At 63.3% G+C, this 403-nt stretch overlaps 1 protein-coding gene across 1 annotated transcript in view; it reads right to left on the reverse strand.

Moving 5' to 3' along the window:
• LOC104988991 (coronin-7-like) overlaps window positions 1-403 on the reverse strand; it is a 26408-nt gene that overhangs the window by 2540 nt on the left and 23465 nt on the right. Inside the window, exon 9 of the mRNA XM_010840495.1 lies at window positions 299-381. Coding sequence (XP_010838797.1) covers window positions 299-381 — 83 coding nt within the window. The remainder of the gene's footprint in view (window positions 1-298; window positions 382-403) is intronic.

Consider the following 403-nt stretch of genomic DNA (forward strand, 5'->3'; position numbering starts at 1 on the left):
CGCAATGCCCCCAGCCCTGCCTCCAGACTCCACGTTACCCCACGTCACCCCACGTCCACCTCTCGATCGGAGCCTCGGTGTCCCAGTCCTCAGCCCCACCAGAGCACTCACAGAAAACCAAGCGCATCCCCACGTACCTTGTCCCCCACCTGCCAAATCACAGTCTTCTTCCCAAAGGCCAAAACACACTGGCACAAGCCCCCGTGCAGAAGCCTGCCCCTGACCAGCGGTGCGCATTTATACACATCACAGGGCCCTCGACAACCGCCAGCCGACCCGACGCTCCGGCCACTCCTACCTGGGAGAGGTGTCCAGGGTGAGCGAGGTGAGGGCAGCGGAGAAGAGCCGGGTGTCCCAGAGCTTGACTTCACGCTCTCGCATCTGCAAGGAGGGGCAGAGAGGG

This window comes from Bison bison, unplaced genomic scaffold (assembly GCF_000754665.1).
Source record: "Bison bison bison isolate TAMUID 2011002044 unplaced genomic scaffold, Bison_UMD1.0 scf7180017864144, whole genome shotgun sequence".
NCBI classification, from domain to species: Eukaryota; Metazoa; Chordata; class Mammalia; order Artiodactyla; family Bovidae; genus Bison; species Bison bison.